The sequence below is a fragment of the Miscanthus floridulus genome, chromosome 6, assembly GCF_019320115.1.
Source record: "Miscanthus floridulus cultivar M001 chromosome 6, ASM1932011v1, whole genome shotgun sequence".
Classification (NCBI taxonomy): domain Eukaryota; kingdom Viridiplantae; phylum Streptophyta; class Magnoliopsida; order Poales; family Poaceae; genus Miscanthus; species Miscanthus floridulus.
In genome coordinates, this window is record NC_089585.1 from 5,093,513 (window position 1) to 5,106,647 (window position 13,135).

Here is a 13,135-nt window from a genome sequence, read left to right on the forward strand (position 1 = left end):
TCATCGACGTTGCGGTTCTGCCTGCACCGCGTCGCCTCGCCACTGCAGCGACTCACCACCGCCCCACTAGCCTGACCTCACCGACACCCTAGGTATAACCCATCTTCCATACTTTATCTCGTGTAACCCTAGTTAGACGTCTCCCGTCCGAAAGAGATACAGTCGTTGGTATGCAGATCTTTGCATACCAAATTCCGTACCTGTTTCGGATTGTCCACGTTTTTTGGACAACCCGCGGATGCGTAGATGGGTTGGTTTCCGTGGCCCTCTCCTGTCCGAGACAGAGTTTCGGCACCACCTCCTCATTGTTCTCCTGATACACAATCTCCCTGCCAGGACGTGTATTGGGAGAACAACGGGGAGGTGCTGCCGAAATTCTGTCTTGGATAGGAGCGGACCATGGAAGCCAACCTCATCTACGCATCCTCGGGTGGGATTAGGACCTATCCTTCACCTATTAGATGTATAGTAGGAACGCCTTGTGGATTTACCTACAGTTTTTATTACTCGCTTACATATGCATGTGCCAGAGGATGGATAACCGTGAGTGGATGTACACGGGCCACGCAAGTATGACCCCAGAATGGATGACCAAGACCAATGCTTTCCTGGAGCATGCATTTGGCGAGGCTGCTAAAGGGTCAGCCCGGATGCCGTGTCCGTGCAGCAGATGTGGCCACAAGAAAAGAAAAATTAAGAGGCTCGTGGGGGAAGATCTTATCAAGTATGCATTCACGGCAAACTATACCCGCTGGATCCACCATGGTGAAGCCGATCGTATTAGAGAGGATGTGGTGAGACAGCGTCTCGAGGATTATGATGGAGATGGCGGGGTAGCAGACTAGATGGATGACATTCAGCAGGCACGGTTCGGTGAAGGATTGGAGGAGAAGCCAGAGGAAAGCGCAAAGGTGTTCTATGATTATGCAGGAGGATGTGCTTGTGATGGATGTTGGATGTGCTTGTGATGTATTATGGATGTATGTGATGGATTATGTATGCGTTTTGTGTGATGCTAAATGCCTGTGTGCTGTCTCATGTATTATATATGAGTTTTGCGTGTTTGCTTTCGAAGGAAAGCAACAAACAAAAAAATAGCAAATTTCTCAGCTTTGCCGAGTGCCAACACTGGGCAAAGAAGTCTTTGCCGAGTGCCAGGGGTGTGGCACTCGGCAAAGCTGGAAAAAAATATTGCAAAAACAGCCACTTCCCCAGTTTTGCCGAGTGCCACAGCCTGGCACTCGGCAAAGAGGTCAATTTTGCCGAGTGCCAGGTGGTACCACTTGGCAAAGACTATTTTTAAAAAGATTTTTTTTTAAAAAAATGGTTTCTTTGCCGAGTGCTGAGCCCTGGCTCTCGGCAAAAATTCAAATTTTGCCGAGTGCCAGTCCCTAGGCACTCGGCAAAGCCGGCGTCAAATGTTGACGGCAGTTATTTTTTTGCCGAGTGCGGGCTTGGCACTCGGCAAAGACTTTGCCGAGTGTCGATTTTTGGCACTCGGCAAAGAAATTTTTGTCGATAAAATCTTTGCCGAGAGACCTTTGCCGAGTGCGGCACTCGGCAAAGCCTTTGCCTAGTGCGGCACTCGGCAAAACCTTTGCCGAGTGCTTGGCTGGCTTTGCCGAGTGCCCCCAGCACTCGGCAAAGAGGGCGTCTGCAGTGGTGGTGGATTAACTCGTTATGTGGCCATATATGTTGCACATGGTTTGTCTAGAATCTTATAGATGATTCGACTAATAATGGTGGTCAAAGATTACAAATTTTAAATATGTATCCTCTTATATTTTAAGGTATAATAAAGAGTACTATATTTGTTTTTAACCAGGCCACGGTGTGACTTTTGCTGTATTCTACTCAAAATAGTACTAGAGAAAAAAGATAAGGGTTGCATGGGCCATGCTTTATGAGAGGTCTGCATGTCCTGTGCGCTTCTTTTGCGTGAAAGCAAGACAACCTGGACTACTTAGCACAGATCTATCTGTGGCAATTGAACAAGTGTTCGTCAACAAACAAGCCGGCCAGAGATCTTGGTGGCATGTCGTACGTCCATGCCTAATTTTGTTGCCTAGGCCGCCCATAAATACTCAGCCAGCTGCTGCAACCAGCAACAACAATCACCACACATATCCCTCCCTCCCGCCCTCTCGATCGATCAGGAAATAAGGTAAGTTACTCCTACTAAGTTGTTAGGTCACCAATGGCCTCCTCGTCCTCCTTCCTGCTCGCCATGGCGGCGCTGGCAGCCTTGTTTGCCGTTGGATTCTGCAGCAACACAGTGACCTTGACGGTCGGCAAGGGCACCACCTCCACGTACACCCACCTAGTCCTTGTCGCCAACCTCCCCATCCATGAGCTGGCGATCAGAGAAAAGGGCGCCGCGGAATTTTTGGACGACATGAAGGAGTCACCAGCCATGACCTTTACACAAGACAGCAAGGCACCACTCAAGGCGCCCCTCTCCGTCCGCTTTTCTGTGAAGGGTGGTGGCTACCGCAACAGGGATGAAATTTTCCCTGCTGGATTGAAGCCTGGCTCAGTTATCAAAACTGATATCAAGTTTGAGGGGTAATCGGCACATCTCCTCTTCCACTGAGTCAAAATTGTTGACCACTATATAATTTTGTAAGATTGATTGAGGCCATAAATAAGCAGGCCAATAATTCATTTACTATGGTTATTTTGTGGTACTACCGCAAAATAAAGTATATATACTAGGTTCTCTTGATTATTGTTGCGGAGCTATGTATAAACACAATTTGCAATATTATATTTTTATATGGCATAAGATGTCTAGTCAACCCTTTGTCAAGGCGGCTGTGTACATTTTATTTTTCTAAAGTTCCATTACATGTATGTGTCAAAATCAGTGAAGTTTTTTGTATCTCCAAAATGTCATGAAAATTGCATTTGCAATTGCGACCTTTTCTTTAACACAAATTGTTCAATCACTACAACAGTTTTACCCTAATCCAACCACTTGTATCCACAGCTGTCACAAATTCAATCGCAATAGGAGGACCTATTGCAACATGAACTATAAGTTGTTGCGATACGTGGCACTTAATACATATAAAGTACTGAGTTGTACATGTTAGTCATAACCTCCGTTGGAAGAGGTTAGGTGTAATGGCCACAATAAATTGTTGTTGCAAGTAAGTGTAAATATTGCAAGAAATTACTATGCGTTGTGTTAATAATAAGCCGCTGGAATTCATGGCATCACCGAGGATGCGATGAACTTTGACGAGCAGGACTCACTACTTGCACGGTGGGCTAAATTCATTAATCGCTGCAGGCAAAAGGGCCCGCCGTGGCCAAGAGGTCACGGTTAATCGTGACAAAACCACGGTGGGCCCCTTGCCCGCAGCAATTAATCCATTAATCGCGGCAGGCGACTTAAGTCACCCACCATAGTTAATTTATTAACCGCTGCGGGTGCTCTAATGTTACCGCCGCTGGTTAATCATTAAGCATGGACAGGCATTATTATTGGCTCTCCTCGGTTAATATTTTTGCTTTAAAAAAATAAAACATAGCAGCTTGTAGATTCATACGAATTTGAACTCAAATCGAGTGTAGATTTCATGGATCAAACAAACACATGTATATAAGACATGTTAACACATGACACATTCATGCATTCACTTAGTTGTTCTCGTTGTCATCCATACATGAAACCGACGAAATCATTAAAGTTATCACAAACTCACACATATACATGTCTTCATGAACTAATTAACTCATGATGCTAATGAAAATGCGATTGGATGATGCATATATATTTTTATTTTTATTCCACCACTATGGATATCCCTGCGGGTTGTTACATGCTACAAAATTATTCATATTTGGTTTAGCATTTTTAGATTGCAATGCAAGAACATTTTTATTTTATTTTCTAATGCAGATATGGGAAATTAAATATGCAACAGGAATTAATTATGCAATGCGGAAAAGTAAACTTGCTAAAGAAAAATAATTAATGCAATGCTGAAAAGTGAAAATGGATAACTACCGAGTTACCTTTCGGCGAGGGTTCGGTGATTAAAGTCCTTCGAATAGGACTCCTTGTCTTGCTCAAACTTCCCAGGGCATATCATACAGTCAGAATAGTGACCTTGGTTGCACCACTTCTTATGATGGTGAACTGGAAGCTGATTTTACCTTTTCTTTCCATACATGTTTGGTGGTGGGCTAGACATGGGTGAAGGGGAGTCATCTTCTTTTACTACTGGGATATCTTCACTTCTCAAAACTTCTCCTTCATAGTCAGCCCATCTGTACTTTAAGACTTGATTCTTTTGGCGTTGGGATGAACGACGCCTCCTTCTTGATCTATACTTCTTTGGCTAGTCATATGTTGTATAACTGTTGAAGTAACAACGTACATTCTCATTGGGAAATTGGAAGTGGATCTCTCCCTTTCTCATGTAGATTGCTCGAATGGTATTGAGGAATGGTCTTCAAGCACGATGGGTGGATCAGGTTCTTCTTCTCCCATGTCATGGACCATGAAGTCGGTAGGGGTATAGTGATCTCTTATCTTCACCATGATGTCCTTTGCTATGACCTCCTGGGAATTGAAATGTTTGGTCCGCCATCTGTAGCTGCACATAGGTGGGATGCAGCGGTCTATCACCAAATATGAGATTGTATGTTACCTTAGCCATTATGTTGACTCCTTGCCCCAGTGTCACAAAATGTCTTCTGAAAGGTGTATTGGTTGATTTTGCAGTCAAAGTTTGGTACTCCTGGATCATCTTGCTTGATAAGGTACGGGGACACAAGGAGATGGTCATGCTCCATGTGAACTATATTGATCATCTTCATTGATTTTGTCTGATGATGTATTGTCTTGTTCCTTCTCTTGTTCTTATTCTTCTCTGTAGTCTTGTTCTCATAGATGTATGCCTAGTGCAGGTGTGTAGGAGACTCTAGTGTACGATTCTTGTAAGTGAACCGCTCCCTTCTGCCCTTGATGGTGAAACATATCTTAGCACTGTTGGCGTAGATAATGGCTCTATCGGTGCTCAAGAAGGGTCGGTCCAAAATGATGGGTGCCTTGTCATCACCTCATGTCTCAACCACAACAAAGTCTGCAGGTACATACGAATTCCCAACTCGCTCACAGATATCTTTGGCAATGCCCTTCAGGTAGCAGAGTGACTGGTATGCAAGATGCAAGCACATAGTTGTGTATAATAATGGATCTCCATAAATTTTATCATAAATTACCTTGGGCATAATGTTGACGCTTGCACCAAAGTCACATATAGCTTCTTTGAACTCGTTTGGCCCAATAGTGATCGGGATGACGGGTCTTCTTGGATTGCCCTTCTTGGTAGGCAAGGAATCATCCTTGCATCCTGTATATGATGGATCTCTATGTCCTGCATTGATTATATCGATAAGATTTAAAGTTTCTAATTCTTCCGGCAGCCCCTAAAATCTTACCTTTGTCAGGGGGAGGAATAATAGCTACCAGCTGAGATATTTGTGACTCTATCACCTTATTAAAGCTAAGCTAGATTTTAATGGCAGATGAAAAGTTATCTAGTCTAGTATTTATGTTTTCAAGTATCTTATCACTAGAAGCTAATTTTCTAGAAAGATTCTCCATTATTTTTCCTTTGCCAAGGACTAGCTCTCTCAAAGGTGGTTTACTGAAATTATTGAAATTTTTACCTTGATAGTTACCTGAGTAGTTCGGCCTTTGTTGCTCATTCCAACCTTGATTCTGTTGAGGACGGTAGTTGGTGTTATTATTGATGTAATTCACATCATCTTGAATGTCTGAGTAGTTATTGCCTGAATGTCCATTGTTTCCACACTCTTCACAAGTCATGCGAGAATCATGGATGTGCATGAGTTATTTCTTCTCATTGGCTCTCTCATCGAGCCTCTTCATTAGCTAGGTCTAGTCGGCCCCACAAAGATAAGTATCATGTTGAGTCTAAAGTGCTGATAAAAATTAAATCCTGAAGAACTAGGATGTTTCTCATCTTTCTATACTGTCTTTAGTTTTTCAAGCATCCAAAGCAATAATGTGAGTGGTATATTTTTCATGGACTAGTTGAGTACCAGGGCAGTTGCTACGGGTATACATAGAATCTCATGACATAAAATTTAAACAATATAAAAATTCTTCTAAAACATATCATTTAAAACATTTGATTAAAATGGACCTCTCTAAGATAAGCATGACAAAAAAACATGATGCTTTAAGATCACCAGACACACACCTGATCTTAGCATCATTGCTGGTCATCAAATTTAGTTAGTAATGTCCAAACAAAGCATGAGCAAGGAACACAAACACTCGATTCAATTACATAGTTCAAATTAAAGGAAGCAAGTTCAGAACATGATAACCATCAGTTCAATTTGTTTTGCATGTGTACAACATAATATGTTGATGAGGAATCAACACTTGGAACAATGAAGGAAAAACAATTGAAATATTATCGCCACCTTCGTTTTAATATAACATGTAGCTCTTCTGCCTTGTTTGTTTCAAGCAAAATAAGGACCTCTCTCTCTCTCATCCTCACATCTACAATTGGCGCATGCAAGAACATATGGCTTGAAGCACATTCCTGAAGGTCGGTCTTCTTGTCAAAACAATGAAGTCAACCATTACCCATTATAGCTTCTCCTGTCTGCAATTTTCAGTCTTTTGCACATATTAAAAAGACACCAAGTTAACAACACAGAAAAAATTTTAGCAGAGAATTATATATGAAACTTACCTGATCATCATTACATATTGTGCTTATCAAGAACCCCTATAGACAAAGTTATCTTGCATGTTGGTTTGTTTAAGATCCAGTCAGGACAAAAACAAACTATCTGTTTATGCAGATTGTCACACCTCAAAATTTCTAATTTTGGGTTGTGCATAGAAAACACTAATTAAAATAAATATTTTAATATTTGGATAAAATTTACCAATCTTAGTTTGAACTAGCGTAAATTTAGTTATAGGAAAAATGTGAATTTTCAAGCTTTTCCAAATTAATTTGATGGGCTATTGCTTGATGTGATGCTTGGTTGTTGATTTATTTCATATTGTGAGAAAAGATTTTTAAAATGCGTTTAGTAAGTCGATCTTCTTTCTCCAGCAATTCTTAGTCTTTCTCACCGATCAAATTCCTTGTTTTCTAACTTAATATTTGCTTGAGAAGTATCCTAAAATCTTTTCCATGAAATTCAAATCACTCCTTCCTGCTCACTATTCATCAACCTATCTCCATGGATACCTCGGGAATTTCTTCAGCTTTTTCCGGAACTTGTTCCCACTTGTTTGTGAGCATAATATAATTTTTAAATGCTCCAAAATATCTTTTAATGAGCTCCAAATACTTTATTTGGGTTCGTCTTGTTCTAAAATGTCTCTGAGAATTTTCCCTGAATTTTCGGAGCCTTCGGCGTATTTTTCGTGGCTTAAAATTCAATTCTGGACTTTTCTAGAATTATTTTATCCATGAAATTAATTAATTCCGAAAATAATAAAATATCTCAGATTTCCTCATGTCCAAAGGCCCATGTCTTTATTTACTAATGAGCTTTAATAATTAATTAGGCCTATTAGTAAAGGTGGAGGGTGCAACATCAATTAGTACCATATTGCTAGTTGATGTAGATGTGGGGAGTTCTCCGTCCTATATATATATGTACCAATCTCTTGGGCTAAGCACATCAAAATTACCATATGAGGAGCCTCTAGTTTGGGAAATCCTTCGTGTAGTAAATTGATATTTCAACTCTCCTTGTCATGCCATCATCGGCCAACTCCGCCGAGCTTTTCCGGCCATCTTCGTCCTCGTCTCCGGATCCAGGAAAAAGATGAGGTGAGTTACAAGTTCGCCATGAGTTAATTACAGTTCTACCATCGATCTTTTAATCCCCGCCGTTTCTTCATTTTAAGTCCGATTCGAGTCATTCCGGTTGCGTTGGTTTCATAACGTCGAGCTCTACGCAGTAGTGTTGATGTTTTCATGTCGCATGTTATTTTCCATATATAGCTAAATATTAAATTGATTAACATGCTTGTAATTAGTTTTATAATTAAAAGTAATTTAGGTTTATACATCGTGCTTTCATAAATAAATGTTAATATGATTAATATCAACAATAATGTCTTCTCGATTATAATTTGTTTAAATCAACCTCGAAACCTTTAGTTGTTCGTTTAGTGTCTCACATGTTTCATGTTATCTGATCTATAAATGTTTAAATGGCTTAAATAATAATTGAAGATATGTTTATAAAATAAAATATGACTAGTTTAACATGGTTTTTAAAATAAACTGTGAATTTGTGTAAACATTCTTCTTATGGTTTTGTTGAACTAAAATAAAACAAGCATGTAGGTTTTTCTTTTCTTTTAATAATATAAAGCTCTCAATAGTCGTTTCTTTTTAACGATAGTTGGTTTATCGGTGTTTCTTGCGTTCTCTCGATCGTAGTAACGAGTTCTCATTTAGTACGATGTTTTCTCTTGTGTGGTGTGTTGTCTTAGTCTACTTTGTTTCTTGTATGTTTGCCTATGTGTGGTGTTTGTTTCGAGTAGACAAGAACCGTTTGAGAGCGTTGAAGATCAGAAGTTGAGCGTCCGAAGCTGTAGAATGGAAGATGAAGTTGATGCTTCTTGAAGCAAGATGCTTTGGGTGTAAAGCAAGTTAAAGGCAAGTATAGCTTGGGTTTTCTTTCTATGATCATGATCTTGGGCTTGTTTAATGAAACGTGATATAAACATAAATGATGAATGTTATCCTTTGGCAAAAGCTTGGGACTTACAGTACAACTGTGAGGGCTATATGGACTATGGCTTTAGCTCAGTATGAGAACCTTTTTCTAGCGGGTTAGAGGTCTACGAGTTAGGTATAGGACAACCTCTGTCCTGTTGAGCATAGCTTTGAAAGTGTGTCCTTTCTTTATTTTTGGAAGGGGGGTTCCTATATCTGATGACCCTGCGGCCCTAGCTTGTTAGACAAAATCTTTGAAAGGCTTCATAGTGAATCCTGCCGACCTTCCTTGGTAGTGGGTTAAGAGGCTGATCACCTCGGGCGAAAGGGCAAATCACGACTCATAGTGAAAGTGTACACATCTGCGCAGAGTTTAATAAACTGGTATACTAGCCGTGCCCACGGATATGAGCGGCCCGGAAAACTGAGGGAATTGTTGTATGTTCATTTAAATTGTTTATGTGCAATTCATTATTCAATTACACTTGATCATGTGGTTATGGATTACAATACCTTGTTGCTATATTTGCGGAGTTCGACATAGACTCACTCTTGCTATAACCCCCACACTTCAGGAGAAGTTTTAGGCTTGTGATCAACCAGTCAGTTGGATCCAGTGGAGTGGAGTTTACACCCGGAGATCGGAGTTGTCTATTCGTTGATTGCTTTCTAAAGGTTATCTCTTTTACTAAGTACGTTATATAATAAGCATTGTTATTTGATATCACCTCTCTTTTGTAGCTATATGTGAGAATTGATTCTAAAGACTCACATATGGTGTGCATCAGGATTTTGTCCTTAAAACCGGGTGTTACACAGATCTAATCATTGCCAGAAAGAGCAGAGCAAATGGCAAGCATCGTGTAAACAATGATTCATTAACAAAAACTTATTACTACATCTGAAGGCCATGTCCAGAGAATTTGGCATTTCGCATTTGTAGTGGTTGTATGTAACAATATATGGCACATCCATAACTGGTAAGGCATGCATTGCTTGCTGACACGAAAAAAGCTATGGCATTCTGCAAGCAGGTTATGAGCACAAGCAACACACCTGAATGGGCTTTGGAGTTGAGGAACCCCTCGGTGTAGACGCCTTCCGCTGTTGACTGATTCTCGACGGCGGACACCTTCCTGTACTACATGATCACGCGACACCACCAGCATTCTCGAGGCGCCTCCCCAGTCGCTGCTACATCCTTTTCTGAAAAACCCATTACAACAATTGTCAGTTAGTTCTCATTTAGGCTTTTGTTTTTCATTCACCTGCATCAGAATGTATATAATAGTAAAGAATAAATGCAAATGCAAACACGAACCAGGTATAAGGAAAATATTTGATGAAAATCAATACAGCTAAATACCTCAGGTCCATTTTTATCCGAAACAAACACCAACCAGAATAAATTCATTCAGACCTCATATCCATGGCTTTGAGCCTGTGACAGCATAGTGTGAACTGTGAAGTAATGAAATTGTCTATAGCTAATTAACTTATAACTTATCTTGACTCAACCTAAAAGGTCCCAAAAAGATTTGTGGCTCTACCCTCATGAGCATAATAAAGACCTCAAGAGAGAAATTAGCCTGATTTCAATAGGATGGATGAAAGCCTCACCACCAGTCACTTCCATGTCTATCGACACCAATGGCATCTTGACACCATGCACAAGTTCCTTTCAAGTACCAATCACTAATGGTGAAGGTTTATCAATTAGTCTGAAAGGTAATAAACTTGCCAACTGATGGTGACATAGGATGTATATATCAGATTCCATGACCCTTTTAGTCTTGTTTCTCCACGTGCGGCCTAAATCCTTGTGCGCTCAATCCGCACATCTTTCCTATCAAGATAAACAATGAAGCATTTAAGACCTACACATCACACAAGGGAGGCCACAGGAGAAATAGGAGAAAAAAGCATGCACTTCCTTAATCTCCTCCAAGGTTTAACAGAACAATATGCCTCTTTCTTTTAAGAAAAAAAAGCTCTCTATTTTTAAAGACCTGGTGGATTCACACACATTCTTTGACTGGCCTGAACCATTCATTAGGAAAGATAAAAAAAACTTTGACTTCAACATCTCGCAATGCAGTAGCAAATAATTAACTAAAATTATCAGCTGCCAGTTTGGACTGAACAAAATGGTATGTTTAGTTTTCGTTTGGGCTCCGATCTGTGTTCCGTTTGCTTTGTGGTGACCCGCTGTGTTCTGAGGGAGCATTCACCCTTCTCTAGGGTCGTGGTCATCAAGTCTATCGTGTATGTTTTTTGGAGATTGATATTGGGACAGTGGTCGAAGATTTCGAAAGAAATTTGAGGCTCTCATTCCCCTCCTGGTCGCCGTTTCCGGTCCTTCAATATGCCTCTTTCTTTTAAGAAAAAAAGTTAAAGACCTGGTGGATTCACACACATTCTTTGACTGGCCTGAACCATTCATTAGGAAAGATAAAAAAACTTTGACTTCAACATCTCGCAATGCAGTAGCAAATAATTAACTAAAATTATCAGCTGCCAGTTTGGACTGAACAAAATGGTATGTTTAGTTTTCGTGGATTGACATAGAACAATGCACAGATTGCTCAGCAGCAAGATCAGCCATGGGAACCACCGATTTATTGCTTAATTTGGTTAGATCTAAAACTACACAGATTCAAATGGAATATACACATGACAGAGCACGTAATATTTACATTAGCTATGTGAGAACTTTCAACCTTGAGTGGATGAATGACGTAAGGAATAAAAGGAACCATAAAGATAGCTGATAAAAGGAATATTTATATTTACCATTATCCTTAGCACAGCTTTTGCAGCAACAGTATGTACTTTGCCCAATCAACAGCCACAGGTCTCTTGCAACAACTTTTCCATTAATATTTTTATAGCCTGGTTCAGAAAAAAATTATGGTCCATTAGCAATTTAAATTGATTTATGTAATCCGACTGAATAGAGTACTGACCATACATTTTCTGCATCCTGCTTCCATATGAAATATGCAAAAGCAAAGCCTTTTGACATCCTGTTAAAGAGTGGATGTAATCAAGCTATAATACTTCCAAGTTTTATTAATCCACTTAAGGAACAAATGACTCAATGAAATAGTAACATAGCCCTCACCAGACTTATGTGGAATCGACACATCCCAGACAAACCCTGCTGTACTGAACATGTATGTGGTCTCCTTCTCTGTAACCTGCAAGTCACATACACACAGTTGGCTTATATATTTGTTTAAGAGAGAAAAAAGTCACATACAAACAGTTGGCTAATCTGTTCAGGAGACCAAAAAAAATTGGAACAGTGACCACTAACCATGCTTTGAATGGCCGGTTACTGACAATCGCTCTCCATCTTTGAACCCTAAAGAGAAAGAAAAAAAGTTTCAAGCACTTGCAAACAAATGAGTAAAGGATAGTGGTGATTCTACAAATATGCAACGATGATGAGCAAAATAAAAAGGTAATAGAAATCAATAAACAAGTATAACTTTCTGCCGATGAATCACCATCAAGCATGAAGCGGTGGTTAGCTCACCTCGCTCCCACACGACCACGGTGTTCTGGTTGGTGCTATTCCGCCCCTGGCGTGTGTGGAGGCCTGCCTGTGGAGCCGCGCCGTCGCCTCCTTCGTCCCGCCCTCGTCGAACTGCCCTCCGCGCGCGGGGCGTCGTTGCTTTCTTCATCTCGCTCTCCTCGGGTTGCCCGAGGAGCCGCGCCATGTTCTTCATCTCGCTTGTCGCCATAGTCACGCTGCCGCGGATCCGCACCGTCAAAGCCTCCTCCTCTTCATCTCGCATCTAGAACCCCTATATGTGTATCTCAAATCACATTCATCCAGCGTGGAATACCTGGACCGGATAAAGAAGCCGCGGAGACAGAGAAGCAGGCTGAGGAGAGGACTCAGCCACCACGGGCGTCGCTCCATGGCGAGGACGACGGGCTGGCAGGGCGAGGAGTCCCCAGCAGCACGGGAGTCCGCTGCTTCCGCTCCAAGCACGAGAGATGTGGGAGGCGTGGTTTGGAACTTTGGATCGGGCCTACTGCGGTTGGTGCGAGTGGGAGGGAAGGAGAGCTGGGCGTCGTGGGCGGCAGTTCCGCGTCAGAGCTGGGGCGATACGGGAGCGGGGCTGGGGATTAGCGCGCGGGCGGGCGGTCCGATAGCGGGGCGATGGCGATGACATTTGAGTCTTTTTAGCAGTAAGATGTGTGTTAGGACAACATAAGCTACATACAAGCATACATAGTCTTCCACTGCTGTCACACTAGAATGACACCAAAACCTCCACACAAGGATACTAGTACCACCAACCGTGAATAATCTTGTCTATGCGTTGAGAAGTTCGAACTTCTGCTGGCAAGCTTTGTCTCAGCGATGGTCTCTA

At 41.3% G+C, this 13,135-nt stretch overlaps 2 protein-coding genes across 15 annotated transcripts; one reads left to right on the top strand and one right to left on the bottom strand.

Moving 5' to 3' along the window:
- The first annotated feature begins 2,197 nt into the window (after positions 1-2,197).
- Positions 2,198-2,569, top strand: LOC136460139 (pollen allergen Phl p 2-like). The gene has a single exon (XM_066459961.1). The coding sequence runs from the start codon at positions 2,198-2,200 to the stop codon at positions 2,567-2,569; it is 372 nt and encodes a 123-aa protein (XP_066316058.1).
- A 3,805-nt stretch (positions 2,570-6,374) lies between these two features.
- On the bottom strand, positions 6,375-12,860 carry LOC136457472 (uncharacterized). 14 transcript variants are annotated; one of them, XM_066457503.1, is made up of 10 exons: positions 12,602-12,860; positions 12,289-12,503; positions 12,067-12,114; positions 11,872-11,947; positions 11,719-11,773; positions 11,541-11,639; positions 10,368-10,593; positions 10,114-10,188; positions 9,804-9,953; positions 6,375-6,655 (listed from the first exon to the last, which is right to left on the bottom strand). In XM_066457503.1, the coding sequence occupies exons 1-4, from the start codon at positions 12,676-12,678 to the stop codon at positions 11,877-11,879; spliced, it is 411 nt and encodes a 136-aa protein (XP_066313600.1). In that variant the 5' UTR covers positions 12,679-12,860; the 3' UTR covers positions 6,375-6,655; positions 9,804-9,953; positions 10,114-10,188; positions 10,368-10,593; positions 11,541-11,639; positions 11,719-11,773; positions 11,872-11,876. The 14 variants fall into 14 exon arrangements, with proteins under 14 accessions (XP_066313600.1, XP_066313598.1, XP_066313593.1 ...); XM_066457501.1 differs by having other exon boundaries at positions 6,375-6,659; XM_066457496.1 differs by having other exon boundaries at positions 6,375-6,673.
- Positions 12,861-13,135: the final 275 nt, after the last annotated feature.

Excerpts from the sequence above, each read along its gene's own strand:
- LOC136460139 (XM_066459961.1), top strand. The coding sequence starts at position 2,198 with ATGGCCTCCTCGTCCTCCTTCCTGCTCGCCATGGCGGCGCTGGCAGCC.
- LOC136457472 (XM_066457500.1), bottom strand. The coding sequence starts at position 12,678 with ATGGAGCGACGCCCGTGGTGGCTGAGTCCTCTCCTCAGCCTGCTTCTC. Across the intron at positions 12,504-12,601 it reads GGCTTCTTTATCCGGTCCAG|CGTGACTATGGCGACAAGCG; the intron begins GTATTCCACGCT and ends GATCCGCGGCAG. Across the intron at positions 12,115-12,288 it reads CGTGGTCGTGTGGGAGCGAG|GGTTCAAAGATGGAGAGCGA; the intron begins GTGAGCTAACCA and ends CTTTCTCTTTAG.